At 40.4% G+C, this 16234-nt stretch overlaps 1 protein-coding gene across 1 annotated transcript in view; it reads right to left on the reverse strand.

Moving 5' to 3' along the window:
* MAST1 (microtubule associated serine/threonine kinase 1) overlaps positions 1–14252 on the reverse strand; it is a 135605-nt gene extending 121353 nt beyond the window's left edge. The window contains exon 1 of the mRNA XM_069767234.1: positions 14174–14252. Within this exon, the coding sequence (XP_069623335.1) occupies positions 14174–14212 (39 nt within the window). The 5' untranslated portion in view covers positions 14213–14252. The remainder of the gene's footprint in view (positions 1–14173) is intronic.
* Between the last annotated feature and the right edge of the window lie 1982 nt (positions 14253–16234).

The following is a 16234-nucleotide window of genomic DNA, read 5'->3' on the forward strand; positions in this document are numbered from 1 at the left end:
GAGGATATATGGAGTAATAGGATGAGATATAGGGAGGATATATGGAGTAATAGGAGGAGATATAGGGAGGATATATGGAGTAATAGGAGGAGATATAGGGAGGATATATGGAGTAATAGGGGGAGATATAGGAGGATATATGGAGTAATAGGAGGAGATATAGGGGGATATATGGAGTAATAGGAGGAGATATAGGAGGATATATGGAGTAATAGGAGGAGATATAGGGAGGATATATGGAGTAATAGGAGGAGATATAGGGAGGATATATGGAGTAATAGGAGGAGATATAGGAGGATATATGGAGTAATGGGAGGAGATATAGGGAGGATATATGGAGTAATAGGAGGAGATATAGGAGGGATATATGGAGTAATAGGAGGAGATATAGGAGGATATATGGAGTAATAGGAGGAGATGTAGGGAGGATATATGGAGTAATAGGAGGAGATATAGGAGGATATATGGAGTAATAGGAGGAGATATAGGAGGGATATATGGAGTAATAGGAGGAGATATAGGGAGGATATATGGAGTAATAGGAGGAGATATAGGAGGATATATGGAGTAATAGGAGGAGATATAGGAGGGATATATGGAGTAATAGGAGGAGATATAGGGAGGATATATGGAGTAATAGGAGGAGATATAGGAGGGATATATGGAGTAATAGGAGGAGATATAGGAGGATATATGGAGTAATAGGAGGAGATATAGGAGGATATATGGAGTAATAGGAGGAGATGTAGGGAGGATATATGGAGTAATAGGGGGAGATATAGGGGGATATAGGGAATAATAGGAGGAGATATAGGGAGGATATATGGAGTAATAGGGGGAGATATAGGAGGATATATGGAGTAATAGGAGGAGATATAGGAGGATATATGGAGTAATAGGAGGAGATATAGGAGGATATATGGAGTAATAGGGGGAGATATAGGGAGGATATATGGAGTAATAGGAGGAGATATAGGGGGGATATATGGAGTAATAGGAGGAGATATAGGAGGATATATGGAGTAATAGGAGGAGATATAGGGAGGATATATGGAGTAATAGGAGGAGATATAGGAGGATATATGGAGTAATAGGAGGAGATATAGGAGGATATATGGAGTAATAGGAGGAGATATAGGAGGATATATGGAGTAATAGGAGGAGATATAGGAGGATATATGGAGTAATAGGAGGAGATATAGGAGGATATATGGAGTAATAGGAGGAGATATAGGAGGATATATGGAGTAATAGGAGGAGATATAGGGAGGATATATGGAGTAATAGGAGGAGATATAGGGGGGATATATGGAGTAATAGGAGGAGATATAGGAGGATATATGGAGTAATAGGAGGAGATATAGGGAGGATATATGGAGTAATAGGAGGAGATATAGGGAGGATATATGGAGTAATAGGGGGAGATATAGGAGGATATATGGAGTAATAGGAGGAGATATAGGGGGGATATATGGAGTAATAGGAGGAGATATAGGAGGATATATGGAGTAATAGGAGGAGATATAGGAGGATATATGGAGTAATAGGAGGAGATATAGGAGGATATATGGAGTAATAGGAGGAGATATAGGAGGATATATGGAGTAATAGGAGGAGATATAGGGAGGATATATGGAGTAATAGGAGGAGATATAGGGGGGATATATGGAGTAATAGGAGGAGATATAGGAGGATATATGGAGTAATAGGAGGAGATATAGGAGGATATATGGAGTAATAGGAGGAGATATAGGAGCATATATGGAGTAATAGGAGGAGATATAGGAGGATATATGGAGTAATAGGAGGAGATATAGGAGGATATATGGAGTAATAGGAGGAGATATAGGAGGATATATGGAGTAATAGGAGGAGATATAGGGAGGATATATGGAGTAATAGGAGGAGATATAGGGAGGATATATGGAGTAATAGGAGGAGATATAGGAGGATATATGGAGTAATGGGAGGAGATATAGGGAGGATATATGGAGTAATAGGAGGAGATATAGGAGGGATATATGGAGTAATAGGAGGAGATATAGGAGGATATATGGAGTAATAGGAGGAGATATAGGAGGATATATGGAGTAATAGGAGGAGATATAGGGAGGATATATGGAGTAATGGGAGGAGATATAGGAGGATATATGGAGTAATGGGAGGAGATATAGGGAGGATATATGGAGTAATAGGAGGAGATATAGGAGGGATATATGGAGTAATAGGAGGAGATATAGGAGGATATATGGAGTAATAGGAGGAGATATAGGAGGATATATGGAGTAATAGGAGGAGATGTAGGGAGGATATATGGAGTAATAGGGGGAGATATAGGGGGATATAGGGAGTAATAGGAGGAGATATAGGGAGGATATATGGAGTAATAGGGGGAGATATAGGAGGATATATGGAGTAATAGGAGGAGATATAGGAGGATATATGGAGTAATAGGAGGAGATATAGGAGGATATATGGAGTAATAGGGGGAGATATAGGGAGGATATATGGAGTAATAGGAGGAGATATAGGGGGGATATATGGAGTAATAGGAGGAGATATAGGAGGATATATGGAGTAATAGGAGGAGATATAGGGAGGATATATGGAGTAATAGGAGGAGATATAGGAGGATATATGGAGTAATAGGAGGAGATATAGGAGGATATATGGAGTAATAGGAGGAGATATAGGAGGATATATGGAGTAATAGGAGGAGATATAGGAGGATATATGGAGTAATAGGAGGAGATATAGGAGGATATATGGAGTAATAGGAGGAGATATAGGAGGATATATGGAGTAATAGGAGGAGATATAGGGAGGATATATGGAGTAATAGGAGGAGATATAGGGGGGATATATGGAGTAATAGGAGGAGATATAGGAGGATATATGGAGTAATAGGAGGAGATATAGGGAGGATATATGGAGTAATAGGAGGAGATATAGGGAGGATATATGGAGTAATAGGGGGAGATATAGGAGGATATATGGAGTAATAGGAGGAGATATAGGAGGATATATGGAGTAATAGGAGGAGATATAGGAGGATATATGGAGTAATAGGGGGAGATATAGGGGGGATATATGGAGTAATAGGAGGAGATATAGGGGGGATATATGGAGTAATAGGAGGAGATATAGGAGGATATATGGAGTAATAGGAGGAGATATAGGAGGATATATGGAGTAATAGGAGGAGATATAGGAGGATATATGGAGTAATAGGAGGAGATATAGGAGGATATATGGAGTAATAGGAGGAGATATAGGGAGGATATATGGAGTAATAGGAGGAGATATAGGGGGGATATATGGAGTAATAGGAGGAGATATAGGAGGATATATGGAGTAATAGGAGGAGATATAGGAGGATATATGGAGTAATAGGAGGAGATATAGGAGGATATATGGAGTAATAGGAGGAGATATAGGAGGATATATGGAGTAATAGGAGGAGATATAGGAGGATATATGGAGTAATAGGAGGAGATATAGGGGGGATATATGGAGTAATAGGGGGAGATATATGGGGATATATGGAGTAATAGGAGGAGATATAGGAGGATATATGTAGTAATAGGAGGAGATATAGGGGGGGATATATGGAGTAATAGGAGGAGATATAGGAGGATATATGGAGTAATAGGAGGAGATATAGGGGGATATATGGAGTAATAGGAGGAGATATAGGGGGAGATATAGGGAGTAATAGGAGGAGATATAGGGAGGATATATGGAGTAATAGGAGGAGATATAGAGAGGATATATGGAGTAATAGGAGGAGATATAGGGGGATATATGGATTAATAGGGGGAGATATAGGGGGATATATGGAGTAATAGGGGGAGATATAGGGAGGATATATGGGGTAATAGGAGGAGATATAGGAGGATATATGGAGTAATAGGAGGAGATATAGGGGGATATATGGATTAATAGGGGGAGATATAGGGGGATATATGGAGTAATAGGGGGAGATATAGGGAGGATATATGGGGTAATAGGAGGAGATATAGGGGGGATATATGGAGTAATAGGAGGAGATATAGGGAGGATATATGGAGTAATAGGAGGAGATATAGGGGGATAATGGAGTAATAGGGGGAGATATAGGGAGGATATATGGAGTAATAGGAGGAGATATAGGAGGAAATATGGAATAATAGGGGGAGATAGAGGGGGATATATGGAGTAATAGGAGGAGATATAGAGAGGATATATGGAGTAATAGGAGGAGATATAGGGAGGATATATGGAGTAATAGGGGGAGATATAGGGAGGATATATGGAGTAATAGGGGGAGATATAGGAGGATATATGGAGTAATAGGGGGAGATATAGGGAGGATATATGGAGTAATAGGAGGAGATATAGGGAGGATATATGGAGTAATAGGAGGAGATATAGGGGGATATATGGGGTAATAGGAGGAGATATAGGGAGGATATATGGAGTAATAGGAGGAGATATAGGGAGGATATATGGAGTAATAGGGGGAGATATAGGAGGATATATGGAGTAATAGGGGGAGATATAGGAGGATATATGGGGTAATAGGAGGAGATATAGGGAGGATATATGGAGTAATAGGAGGAGATATATGAGGATATATGGAGTAATAGGAGGAGATATAGGGAGGATATATGGAGTAATAGGAGGAGATATAGGAGGATATATGGAGTAATAGGAGGAGATATAGGGAGGATATATGGAGTAATAGGAGGAGATATAGGAGGATATATGGAGTAATAGGGGGAGATATAGGGGGGATATATGGAGTAATAGGGGGAGATATAGGGAGGATATATGGAGTAATAGGAGGAGATATAGGGGGATATATGGAGTAATAGGAGGAGATATAGGGAGGATATATGGGGTAATAGGAGGAGATATAGGGAGGATATATGGAGTAATAGGGGGAGATATAGGGGGGATATATGGAGTAATAGGAGGAGATATAGGAGGATATATGGGGTAATAGGAGGAGATATAGGGAGGATATATGGAGTAATAGGAGGAGATATAGGGAGGATATATGGAGTAATAGGGGGAGATATAGGGGGGATATATGGAGTAATAGGGGGAGATATAGGGAGGATATATGGAGTAATAGGAGGAGATATAGGGGGATATATGGAGTAATAGGAGGAGATATAGGGAGGATATATGGAGTAATAGGAGGAGATATAGGAGGATATATGGAGTAATAGGAGGAGATATAGGGGGATATATGGAGTAATAGGAGGAGATGTAGGGGGATATATGGAGTAATAGGAGGAGATATAGGGGGATATATGGAGTAATAGGGGGAGATATAGGGGGATATATGGAGTAATAGGGGGAGATATAGGGAGGATATATGGAGTAATAGGAGGAGATATAGGAGGATATATGGAGTAATAGGAGGAGATATAGGGAGGATATATGGAGTAATAGGAGGAGATATAGGGGGGATATAGGGAGTAATAGGAGGAGATATAGGGGGATATATGGAGTAATAGGAGGAGATATAGGAGGATATATGGAGTAATAGGAGGAGATATAGGGAGGATATATGGAGTAATAGGAGGAGATATAGGGAGGATATATGGAGTAATAGGAGGAGATATAGGAGGATATATGGAGTAATAGGAGGAGATATAGGGAGGATATATGGAGTAATAGGGGGAGATATAGGGAGGATATATGGAGTAATGGGAGGAGATATAGGGAGGATATATGGAGTAATAGGAGGAGATATAGGGAGGATATATGGAGTAATAGGGGGAGATATAGGGGGATATATGGAGTAATAGGGGGAGATATAGGGGGGATATATGGAGTAATAGGGGGAGATATAGGGAGGATATATGGAGTAATAGGAGGAGATATAGGGGGATATATGGAGTAATAGGAGGAGATATAGGGAGGATATATGGAGTAATAGGGGGAGATATAGGGAGGATATATGGGGTAATAGGAGGAGATATAGGAGGATATATGGAGTAATAGGGGGAGATATAGGGGGGATATATGGAGTAATAGGAGGAGATATAGGGGGATATATGGAGTAATAGGAGGAGATATAGGAGGATATATGGAGTAATAGGAGATATAGGGAGGATATATGGGGTAATAGGAGGAGATATAGGGAGGATATATGGAGTAATAGGGGGAGATATAGGGAGGATATATGGAGTAATAGGGGGAGATATAGGAGGATATATGGAGTAATAGGGGGAGATATAGGGGGATATATGGAGTAATAGGGGGAGATATAGGGGGGATATATGGAGTAATAGGAGGAGATATAGGGAGGATATATGGAGTAATAGGAGGAGATATAGGGAGGATATATGGAGTAATAGGGGGAGATATAGGGAGGATATATGGAGTAATAGGAGGAGATATAGGAGGATATATGGAGTAATAGGAGGAGATATAGGGAGGATATATGGAGTAATAGGAGGAGATATAGGGGGATATATGGAGTAATAGGGGGAGATATAGGGGGATATATGGAGTAATAGGGGGAGATATAGGGGGGATATATGGAGTAATAGGAGGAGATATAGGGGGGATATATGGAGTAATAGGGGAGATATAGGGAGGATATATGGAGTAATAGGAGGAGATATAGGGAGGATATATGGAGTAATAGGGGGAGATATAGGGAGGATATATGGAGTAATAGGAGGAGATATAGGAGGATATATGGAGTAATAGGAGGAGATATAGGGGGATATATGGAGTAATAGGAGGAGATATAGGGGGATATATGGAGTAATAGGGGGAGATATAGGGGGATATATGGAGTAATAGGGGGAGATATAGGGAGGATATATGGAGTAATAGGAGGAGATATAGGAGGATATATGGAGTAATAGGAGGAGATATAGGGGGATATATGGAGTAATAGGAGGAGATATAGGGGGATATATGGAGTAATAGGAGGAGATATAGGGGGATATATGGAGTAATAGGGGGAGATATAGGGGGATATATGGAGTAATAGGGGGAGATATAGGGAGGATATATGGAGTAATAGGAGGAGATATAGGAGGATATATGGAGTAATAGGAGGAGATATAGGGGGATATATGGAGTAATAGGAGGAGATATAGGGGGATATATGGAGTAATAGGAGGAGATATAGGGGGATATATGGAGTAATAGGGGGAGATATAGGGGGATATATGGAGTAATAGGAGGAGATATAGGAGGATATATGGAGTAATAGGAGGAGATATAGGAGGATATATGGAGTAATAGGAGGAGATATAGGAGGATATATGGAGTAATAGGAGGAGATATAGGGGGATATATGGAGTAATAGGAGGAGATATAGGGGGATATATGGAGTAATAGGGGGAGATATAGGGGGATATATGGAGTAATAGGGGGAGATATAGGGAGGATATATGGAGTAATAGGAGGAGATATAGGAGGATATATGGAGTAATAGGGGGAGATATAGGGAGGATATATGGAGTAATAGGAGGAGATATAGGGGGGATATAGGGAGTAATAGGAGGAGATATAGGAGGATATATGGAGTAATAGGAGGAGATATAGGGAGGATATATGGGGTAATAGGAGGAGATATAGGGGGGATATAGGGAGTAATAGGAGGAGATATAGGAGGATATATGGAGTAATAGGAGGAGATATAGGAGGATATATGGAGTAATAGGAGGAGATATAGGGAGGATATATGGAGTAATAGGAGAAGATATAGGGGGGGATATAGGGAGTAATAGGGGGAGATATAGGGGGACATATGGAGTAATAGGAGGAGATATAGGGGGACATATGGAGTAATAGGAGGAGATATAGTGAGGATATATGGAGTAATAGGAGGAGATATAGTGAGGATATATGGAGTAATAGGAGGAGATATAGGGGGGATATATGGAGTAATAGGAGGAGATATAGGGAGGATATATGGAGTAATAGGAGGAGATATAGGGAGGATATATGGAGTAATAGGAGGAGATATAGGGGGATATATGGAGTAATAGGAGGAGATATAGGAGGATATATGGAGTAATAGGAGGAGATATAGGGAGGATATATGGAGTAATAGGAGGAGATATAGGGGGATATATGGAGTAATAGGAGGAGATATAGGAGGATATATGGAGTAATAGGAGGAGATATAGGGAGGATATATGGAGTAATAGGAGAAGATATAGGGGGGATATAGGGAGTAATAGGAGGAGATATAGGGGGATATATGGAGTAATAGGAGGAGATATAGGAGGATATATGGAGTAATAGGAGGAGATATAGGGAGGATATATGGAGTAATAGGAGGAGATATAGGGAGGATATATGGAGTAATAGGAGGAGATATAGGGGGATATATGGAGTAATAGGAGGAGATATAGGGAGGATATATGGAGTAATAGGGGGAGATATAGGGGGATATATGGAGTAATAGGAGGAGATATAGGGAGGATATATGGAGTAATAGGAGGAGATATAGGGAGGATATATGGAGTAATAGGAGGAGATATAGGGAGGATATATGGAGTAATAGGAGGAGATATAGGGGGATATATGGAGTAATAGGAGGAGATATAGGGAGGATATATGGAGTAATAGGGGGAGATATAGGGGGGTATATGGAGTAATAGGAGGAGATATAGGGGGATATATGGAGTAATAGGGGGAGATATAGGGAGGATATATGGAGTAATAGGGGGAGATATAGGGGGATATATGGAGTAATAGGAGGAGATATAGGGAGGATATATGGAGTAATAGGGGGAGATATAGGGGGATATATGGAGTAATAGGAGGAGATATAGGGGGATATATGGAGTAATAGGAGGAGATATAGGGGGATATATGGAGTAATAGGGGGAGATATAGGGGGATATATGGAGTAATAGGAGGAGATATAGGGGATATATGGAGTAATAGGGGGAGATATAGGGAGATATATGGAGTAATAGGAGGAGATATAGGAGGATATATGGAGTAATAGGAGGAGATATAGGGGGATATATGGAGTAATAGGAGGAGATATAGGAGGATATATGGAGTAATAGGAGGAGATATAGGGAGGATATATGGAGTAATAGGAGGAGATATAGGGAGGATATATGGAGTAATAGGAGGAGATATAGGAGGATATATGGAGTAATAGGAGGAGATATAGGGAGGATATATGGAGTAATAGGGGGAGATATAGGGGGATATATGGAGTAATAGGGGGAGATATAGGGAGGATATATGGAGTAATAGGAGGAGATATAGGGAGGATATATGGAGTAATAGGGGGAGATATAGGGAGGATATATGGAGTAATAGGAGGAGATATAGGAGGATATATGGAGTAATAGGAGGAGATATAGGGAGGATATATGGAGTAATAGGAGGAGATATAGGAGGATATATGGAGTAATAGGAGGAGATATAGGAGGATATATGGAGTAATAGGAGGAGATATAGGGGGATATATGGAGTAATAGGAGGAGATATAGGGGGATATATGGAGTAATAGGAGGAGATATAGGGGGATATATGGAGTAATAGGGGGAGATATAGGGGGATATATGGAGTAATAGGGGGAGATATAGGGAGGATATATGGAGTAATAGGAGGAGATATAGGAGGATATATGGAGTAATAGGGGGAGATATAGGGAGGATATATGGAGTAATAGGAGGAGATATAGGGGGGATATAGGGAGTAATAGGAGGAGATATAGGAGGATATATGGAGTAATAGGAGGAGATATAGGGAGGATATATGGGGTAATAGGAGGAGATATAGGGGGGATATAGGGAGTAATAGGAGGAGATATAGGAGGATATATGGAGTAATAGGAGGAGATATAGGAGGATATATGGAGTAATAGGAGGAGATATAGGGAGGATATATGGAGTAATAGGAGAAGATATAGGGGGGGATATAGGGAGTAATAGGGGGAGATATAGGGGGATATATGGAGTAATAGGAGGAGATATAGGGGGATATATGGAGTAATAGGAGAAGATATAGGGAGGATATATGGAGTAATAGGAGAAGATATAGGGGGGGATATATGGAGTAATAGGAGGAGATATAGGGAGGATATATGGAGTAATAGGAGAAGATATAGGGGGGGATATAGGGAGTAATAGGGGGAGATATAGGGGGATATATGGAGTAATAGGAGGAGATATAGGGAGGATATATGGAGTAATAGGAGAAGATATAGGGGGGGATATAGGGAGTAATAGGAGGCGATATAGTGAGGATATATGGAGTAATAGGAGGAGATATAGGGGTATATATGGAGTAATAGGAGGAGATATAGGGAGGATATAGGGAGTAATAGGAGGAGATATAGGGAGGATATATGGAGTAATAGGAGGAGATATAGGAGGATATATGGAGTAATAGGAGGAGATATAGGGGGATATATGGAGTAATAGGAGGAGATATAGGAGGATATATGGAGTAATAGGAGGAGATATAGTGAGGATATATGGAGTAATAGGAGGAGATATAGGGGATATATGGAGTAATAGGAGGAGATATAGGAGGATATATGGAGTAATAGGAGGAGATATAAGAGGATATATGGAGTAATAGGGGGAGATATAGGAGGATATATGGAGTAATAGGAGGAGATATAGGGAGGATATATGGAGTAATAGGAGGAGATATAGTGAGGATATATGGAGTAATAGGGGGAGATATAGGAGGATATATGGAGTAATAGGAGGAGATATAGGGGGATATATGGAGTAATAGGGGGAGATATAGTGAGGATATATGGAGTAATAGGAGGAGATATAGGGAGGATATATGGAGTAATAGGAGGAGATATAGGAGGATATATGGAGTAATAGGAGGAGATATAGGGGGATATATGGAGTAATAGGAGGAGATATAGGAGGATATATGGAGTAATAGGAGGAGATATAGTGAGGATATATGGAGTAATAGGAGGAGATATAGGGGATATATGGAGTAATAGGAGGAGATATAGGAGGATATATGGAGTAATAGGAGGAGATATAAGAGGATATATGGAGTAATAGGGGGAGATATAGGAGGATATATGGAGTAATAGGAGGAGATATAGGGAGGATATATGGAGTAATAGGAGGAGATATAGTGAGGATATATGGAGTAATAGGGGGAGATATAGGAGGATATATGGAGTAATAGGAGGAGATATAGGGGGATATATGGAGTAATAGGAGGAGATATAGTGAGGATATATGGAGTAATAGGGGGAGATATAGGAGGATATATGGAGTAATAGGAGGAGATATAGGGGGATATATGGAGTAATAGGAGGAGATATAGGGAGGATATATGGAGTAATAGGAGGAGATATAGTGAGGATATATGGAGTAATAGGGGGAGATATAGGAGGATATATGGAGTAATAGGGGGAGATATAGGAGGATATATGGAGTAATAGGAGGAGATATAGGGGGATATATGGAGTAATAGGAGGAGATATAGTGAGGATATATGGAGTAATAGGGGGAGATATAGGAGGATATATGGAGTAATAGGAGGAGATATAGTGAGGATATATGGAGTAATAGGGGGAGATATAAGAGGATATATGGAGTAATAGGGGGAGATATAGGAGGATATATGGAGTAATAGGAGGAGATATAGGGAGGATATATGGAGTAATAGGAGGAGATATAGTGAGGATATATGGAGTAATAGGGGGAGATATAGGAGGATATATGGAGTAATAGGGGGAGATATAGGAGGATATATGGAGTAATAGGAGGATATATAGGGGGATATATGGAGTAATGGGAGGAGATATAGGGGCGATATATGGAGTAATAGGAGGAGATATAGGAGGATATATGGAGTAATAGGAGGAGATATAGGGGGATATATGGAGTAATAGGAGGAGATATAGGGAGGATATATGGAGTAATAGGAGGAGATATAGGAGGATATATGGAGTAATAGGGGGAGATATAGGAGGATATATGGAGTAATAGGAGGAGATATAGGAGGATATATGGAGTAATAGGAGGAGATATAGGGGATATATGGAGTAATAGGAGGATTATAGTGGAGGATATATGGAGTAATAGGAGGAGATATAAGAGGATATATGGAGTAATAGGGGGAGATATAGGGGGATATATGGAGTAATAGGAGGAGATATAGGGGATATATGGAGTAATAGGAGGATTATAGTGGAGGATATATGGAGTAATAGGAGGAGATATAGGGGGATATATGGAGTAATAGGAGGAGATATAGTGAGGATATATGGAGTAATAGGAGGAGATATAGGGGATATATGGAGTAATAGGAGGAGATATAGGGAGGATATATGGAGTAATAGGAGGAGATATAGGGGGATATATGGAGTAATAGGAGGAGATATAGGGGGATATATGGAGTAATAGGAGGAGATATAGGGGGATATATGGAGTAATAGGAGGAGATATAGGGAGGATATATGGAGTAATAGGGGGAGATATAGGGAGGATATATGGAGTAATAGGGGGAGATATAGGGGGATATATGGAGTAATAGGGGGAGATATAGGGAGGATATATGGAGTAATAGGAGGAGATATAGGAGGATATATGGAGTAATAGGAGGAGATATAGGAGGATATATGGAGTAATAGGGGGAGATATAGGGAGGATATATGAGTAATAGGAGGAGATATAGGGGGATATATGGAGTAATAGGAGGAGATATAGGAGGATATATGGAGTAATAGGAGGAGATATAGGGGGATATATGGAGTAATAGGAGGAGATATAGGGAGGATATATGGAGTAATAGGGGGAGATATAGGGGGATATATGGAGTAATAGGGGGAGATATAGGGAGGATATATGGAGTAATAGGAGGAGATATAGGGAGGATATATGGAGTAATAGGAGGAGATATAGGGGGATATATGGAGTAATAGGAGGAGATATAGGGGGGATATAGGGAGTAATAGGAGGAGATATAGGGAGGATATATGGAGTAATAGGAGGAGATATAGGGGGATATATGGAGTAATAGGAGGAGATATAGGGGGATATATGGAGTAATAGGAGGAGATATAGGAGGATATATGGAGTAATAGGAGGAGATATAGGAGGATATATGGAGTAATAGGGGGAGATATAGGAGGATATATGGAGTAATAGGAGGATTATAGTGGAGGATATATGGAGTAATAGGAGGAGATATAGTGAGGATATATGGAGTAATAGGAGGAGATATAGGAGGATATATGGAGTAATAGGAGGAGATATAGGAGGATATATGGAGTAATAGGAGGAGATATAGGAGGATATATGGAGTAATAGGAGGAGATATAGGGAGGATATATGGAGTAATAGGAGGAGATATAGGGAGGATATATGGAGTAATAGGAGGAGATATAGGGGATATATGGAGTAATAGGAGGAGATATAGGGAGGATATATGGAGTAATAGGAGGAGATATAGGAGGATATATGGAGTAATAGGAGGAGATATAGGGAGGATATATGGAGTAATAGGGGGAGATATAGGGGGATATATGGAGTAATAGGAGGAGATATAGGAGGATATATGGAGTAATAGGAGGAGATATAGGAGGATATATGGAGTAATAGGGGGAGATATAGGGAGGATATATGGAGTAATAGGAGGAGATATAGGGAGGATATATGGAGTAATAGGAGGAGATATAGGAGGATATATGGAGTAATAGGGGGAGATATAGGGAGGATATATGGAGTAATAGGAGGAGATATAGGGGATATATGGAGTAATAGGAGGAGATATAGGGAGGATATATGGAGTAATAGGAGGAGATATAGGGGATATATGGAGTAATAGGAGGAGATATAGGGAGGATATATGGAGTAATAGGAGGAGATATAGGGGATATATGGAGTAATAGGAGGATTATAGTGGAGGATATATGGATGGGGTTTGCGGGCAGTGATAGGACGGGTGTGCTTACATATGACAGGTACATATCACACACCCATATGGGATACATGTAGGTATGGCCCCAGTAGAGAGGAGGGGAGAGGGTGAGGAGCAGATAGGATGGAGGGAGGAGTAGTGCTGTAGGGTGGCAGTGAAGATATGTCAGGAGACATAAAATGATGGAGCATTACAGATGTGAGACCTACATGACACAGTATCCACCATAAGAGCTACAGACAATAGGGGTAGATAGGAGCGTGGAGCGGCACTGTACCTGCAGCCTCCTGCGTCTGATGATGGCAGAATCATCCATGTCATATGGAGAGTGCGGAACAGAGAGAATGAGACAGGGAGGGGAAGATACAGGCAGGAAAGGAGAGAGCAAGAGAGAGAAGAGGGAGGAGAAGAGCGGGGAGGGGTGGGAGGAAGGAGCCTGACACAGCTCCGCTAATACAGCCACACAAAAGATCAGCGCCCTCCTGTGTCCCCGAGGGAGGGAGACCCCAAATACACCGGAATCAGCGCTACAGGAGGATCCTGTTATATGGGACAGGTACAGGGTGAGGAGGGGACAGAGCATCCTGCCCCCCAAACATCAGGGAGCTGTCCCCGGTGCTGAGCCCAAATATATACAGCAGGCTGCAGGGAAGGGCCCACAATACAGATAGTGTAGATACAGTCAAGGCCGAAAGTGTTGGCACCCTGGAAATTGTTCCAGAAAATGAATTATTTCTCCCAGAAAATTATTACAATTACATGTTTAATTATTTTGTGTGCACTAGAATAACACACACACAAAAAAGAAAAAAAAAAACAAAAACGCAAATTGGACATAATTTCACACAAACCCAAAAAATAGGCCGGGCAAAATTGTTGTCAGCCTCAGCTTAATATTTGGTTGCACCCCCTTTGGAATAATTAACTGCAATCAATCTATTCCTATAACCATCGCCAAGGTTCCTGCACCTCTCGCCTGGGATTTTGGGCCACTCTCCTCTTACAAACTCCTCCAGGTCTCTTATATCTGAAGGCGCCTTCTCCCAACAGCAATTGGAAGATCTCTCCACAGGTGATCAATGGGATTTAGGCTAGTTTCACATTTGCATTAAAAAACGCAGCATTAAAAACGCATCCGCAGGTGGTGAAAAAAACGCATGGAAACACGTTCAAACGCTGCGTTTTGTAGACGCATGCGTTTACGTATGCGGTAAAAAAATGCCGCGTTTTTACGCGTTTACATGCGTTTTTTACCGCGTTTGCATATTTTAAACCCATGATGAGAAATTTCACAAGAAAAAAATCAAGATCCAGACACCGCCAATGGGACTACAGAGGGCGTCTAACATGACTCTGTGGACCAAAATATGGAAAAATTGTAGCTCTCAAAATGTGGTAACGCAAAAAATATTTTTTTAAATAAAAAGCGTCTTTAGTGTGTGACAGCTGCGAATCATAAAAATCAACTAGAAAACCCACTATAAATAGAAATGGCTAGGGTTAGGGTTAGGGTTTGGATCCCTAGGGTTAGGGTTAGGGTTTGGATCCCTTTATCACCTTGATGGGTTAGGGTCTGGATCCCTTTATCACCTTGATGGGTTAGGCTTAGGGTTTGGATCCCTTTATCACCTTGATGGTGGGGGGTGGCTTATCAGTGTGTAGACTTGTTTTTCTCTATGGAAAAGCATGCGTTAAAAAACGCAACCAAACGCATGTGCTTAAAAACGCATGCGTTTACATAGACATCAATACGTTTATTTTGCCGCAAAAAAACGCCTCTAGAAATTACTACATGTTGCATATCCGCAACAAAACGCAAGCATAGAAACGACGCATGCGTCGTCAAATGCGGCAAAACGCATACAAAAAAAAACGCATGCGTTTTTAATGTTAAATATAGGGAAAAAACGCATGCGTTCTTTTGCGTTAAAACGCAGCGGCAAAAAACGCAAATGTGAAACCAGCCTTAGATCCGGACTAATTGCAGCAAGCAAATATTAGCACCCCGCATGAGCACAAACGTGATAGTGAGAAATAATGAATACTAATAAAAATTGTGCACTCTGTATTGTAGGACTAGTCATTTGGTTAAGCAAAAAAATGCAAAATCATACAGAAAAAAAGTATATTCAAATAACCAAGGTAAAGAAAGTTTATTTTTAATAAAACATATGTTATTGAAACTTGTATAAAATCATATAGTTATATAGATTAGCCAAATAATTTCATACCCATAGTACTGGAGTGTAGGAAATAACTTGTCTTGTAGGACACTCACATATAGCGGGGCAGCGCTGGGGTCCTGGGTTCTAATCCCACCCAGGACAACATCTGCAAA

The sequence above is a fragment of the Ranitomeya imitator genome, chromosome 4, assembly GCF_032444005.1.
Source record: "Ranitomeya imitator isolate aRanImi1 chromosome 4, aRanImi1.pri, whole genome shotgun sequence".
In the NCBI taxonomy this organism is placed as follows: Eukaryota; Metazoa; Chordata; class Amphibia; order Anura; family Dendrobatidae; genus Ranitomeya; species Ranitomeya imitator.